Source organism: Charadrius vociferus, unplaced genomic scaffold (assembly GCF_000708025.1).
Source record: "Charadrius vociferus isolate BGI_N301 unplaced genomic scaffold, ASM70802v2 scaffold1020, whole genome shotgun sequence".
NCBI classification, from domain to species: Eukaryota; Metazoa; Chordata; class Aves; order Charadriiformes; family Charadriidae; genus Charadrius; species Charadrius vociferus.
In genome coordinates this window covers 563,487-564,182 of record NW_009646502.1, presented here as the reverse complement: position 1 = coordinate 564,182, position 696 = coordinate 563,487, and the positions used below count along the sequence as shown (strand labels likewise).

Here is a 696-nt window from a genome sequence, read left to right as displayed (position 1 = left end):
ACTGGCCCCGGGGTGCACCACGGAGCGGGTGGGTTTTTTGGGTGCTTCCAGTCCCCCAAGGCGGCTCTGAGCCTCTGCACGCTCCCCAGGGACTCTCTCGGGATGGGGAGCGCCGTGGGGCTGCGAAGGGCTGGGAACCCCCCTGGCTAGTGGGGTGGAGGGTGAGCTTGGTAGCCCCCTGGCTAGCAGAGTGGAGGATGGGCTAGGTATCCCCTGGCTAGCAGCTTGGTGGGCAGGCTGGATATCCCCCCAGCTTATGGGGCAGGATATCCCCATGGCTAGCATGTTGGAGGGCGGGCTTATCCCCACAATTTGCAGGTTGTAGGGCAGGCAGGGGTATCCCCATGATTTGAAGGTTTGAGGCAGGGGTATCCCCACAATTTACAGGTTGGAGGGCAAGTAGGGGTATGCCCATGGTTTGCAGGCTGGAAAGAGGAGTACCCCCACCGTTTTGGGGTTGGAGGGCAGGCTTGGGGTATGCTCCACAGCTAGTGGGGCGTAGGGCAGGCATGGGGGAGGCCGGACACTGGGCTCCTTGCTGGGCACCGGCAGATGCTCACAGCCTTGACCCCGCTCCCCCCGCACGGCAGGATCCCTCCGTGCTTGCCGGGAGCACGTCATCTGCTTTGGTTCAGACAGAGCCTTGTAGGGTAAGGAAGCCGGTTTCTTCCCAGTGACAGCAGCGGCGAGCTGGCA

At 63.1% G+C, this 696-nt stretch overlaps 1 protein-coding gene across 1 annotated transcript in view; it reads right to left on the bottom strand.

Moving 5' to 3' along the window:
* SPEG (SPEG complex locus) overlaps positions 1–696 on the bottom strand; it is a gene marked incomplete at its 3' end in the record, with an annotated part of 21,721 nt that overhangs the window by 18,744 nt on the left and 2,281 nt on the right. The window contains exon 4 of the mRNA XM_009884155.1: positions 561–690. Coding sequence (XP_009882457.1) covers positions 561–690 — 130 coding nt within the window. The remainder of the gene's footprint in view (positions 1–560; positions 691–696) is intronic.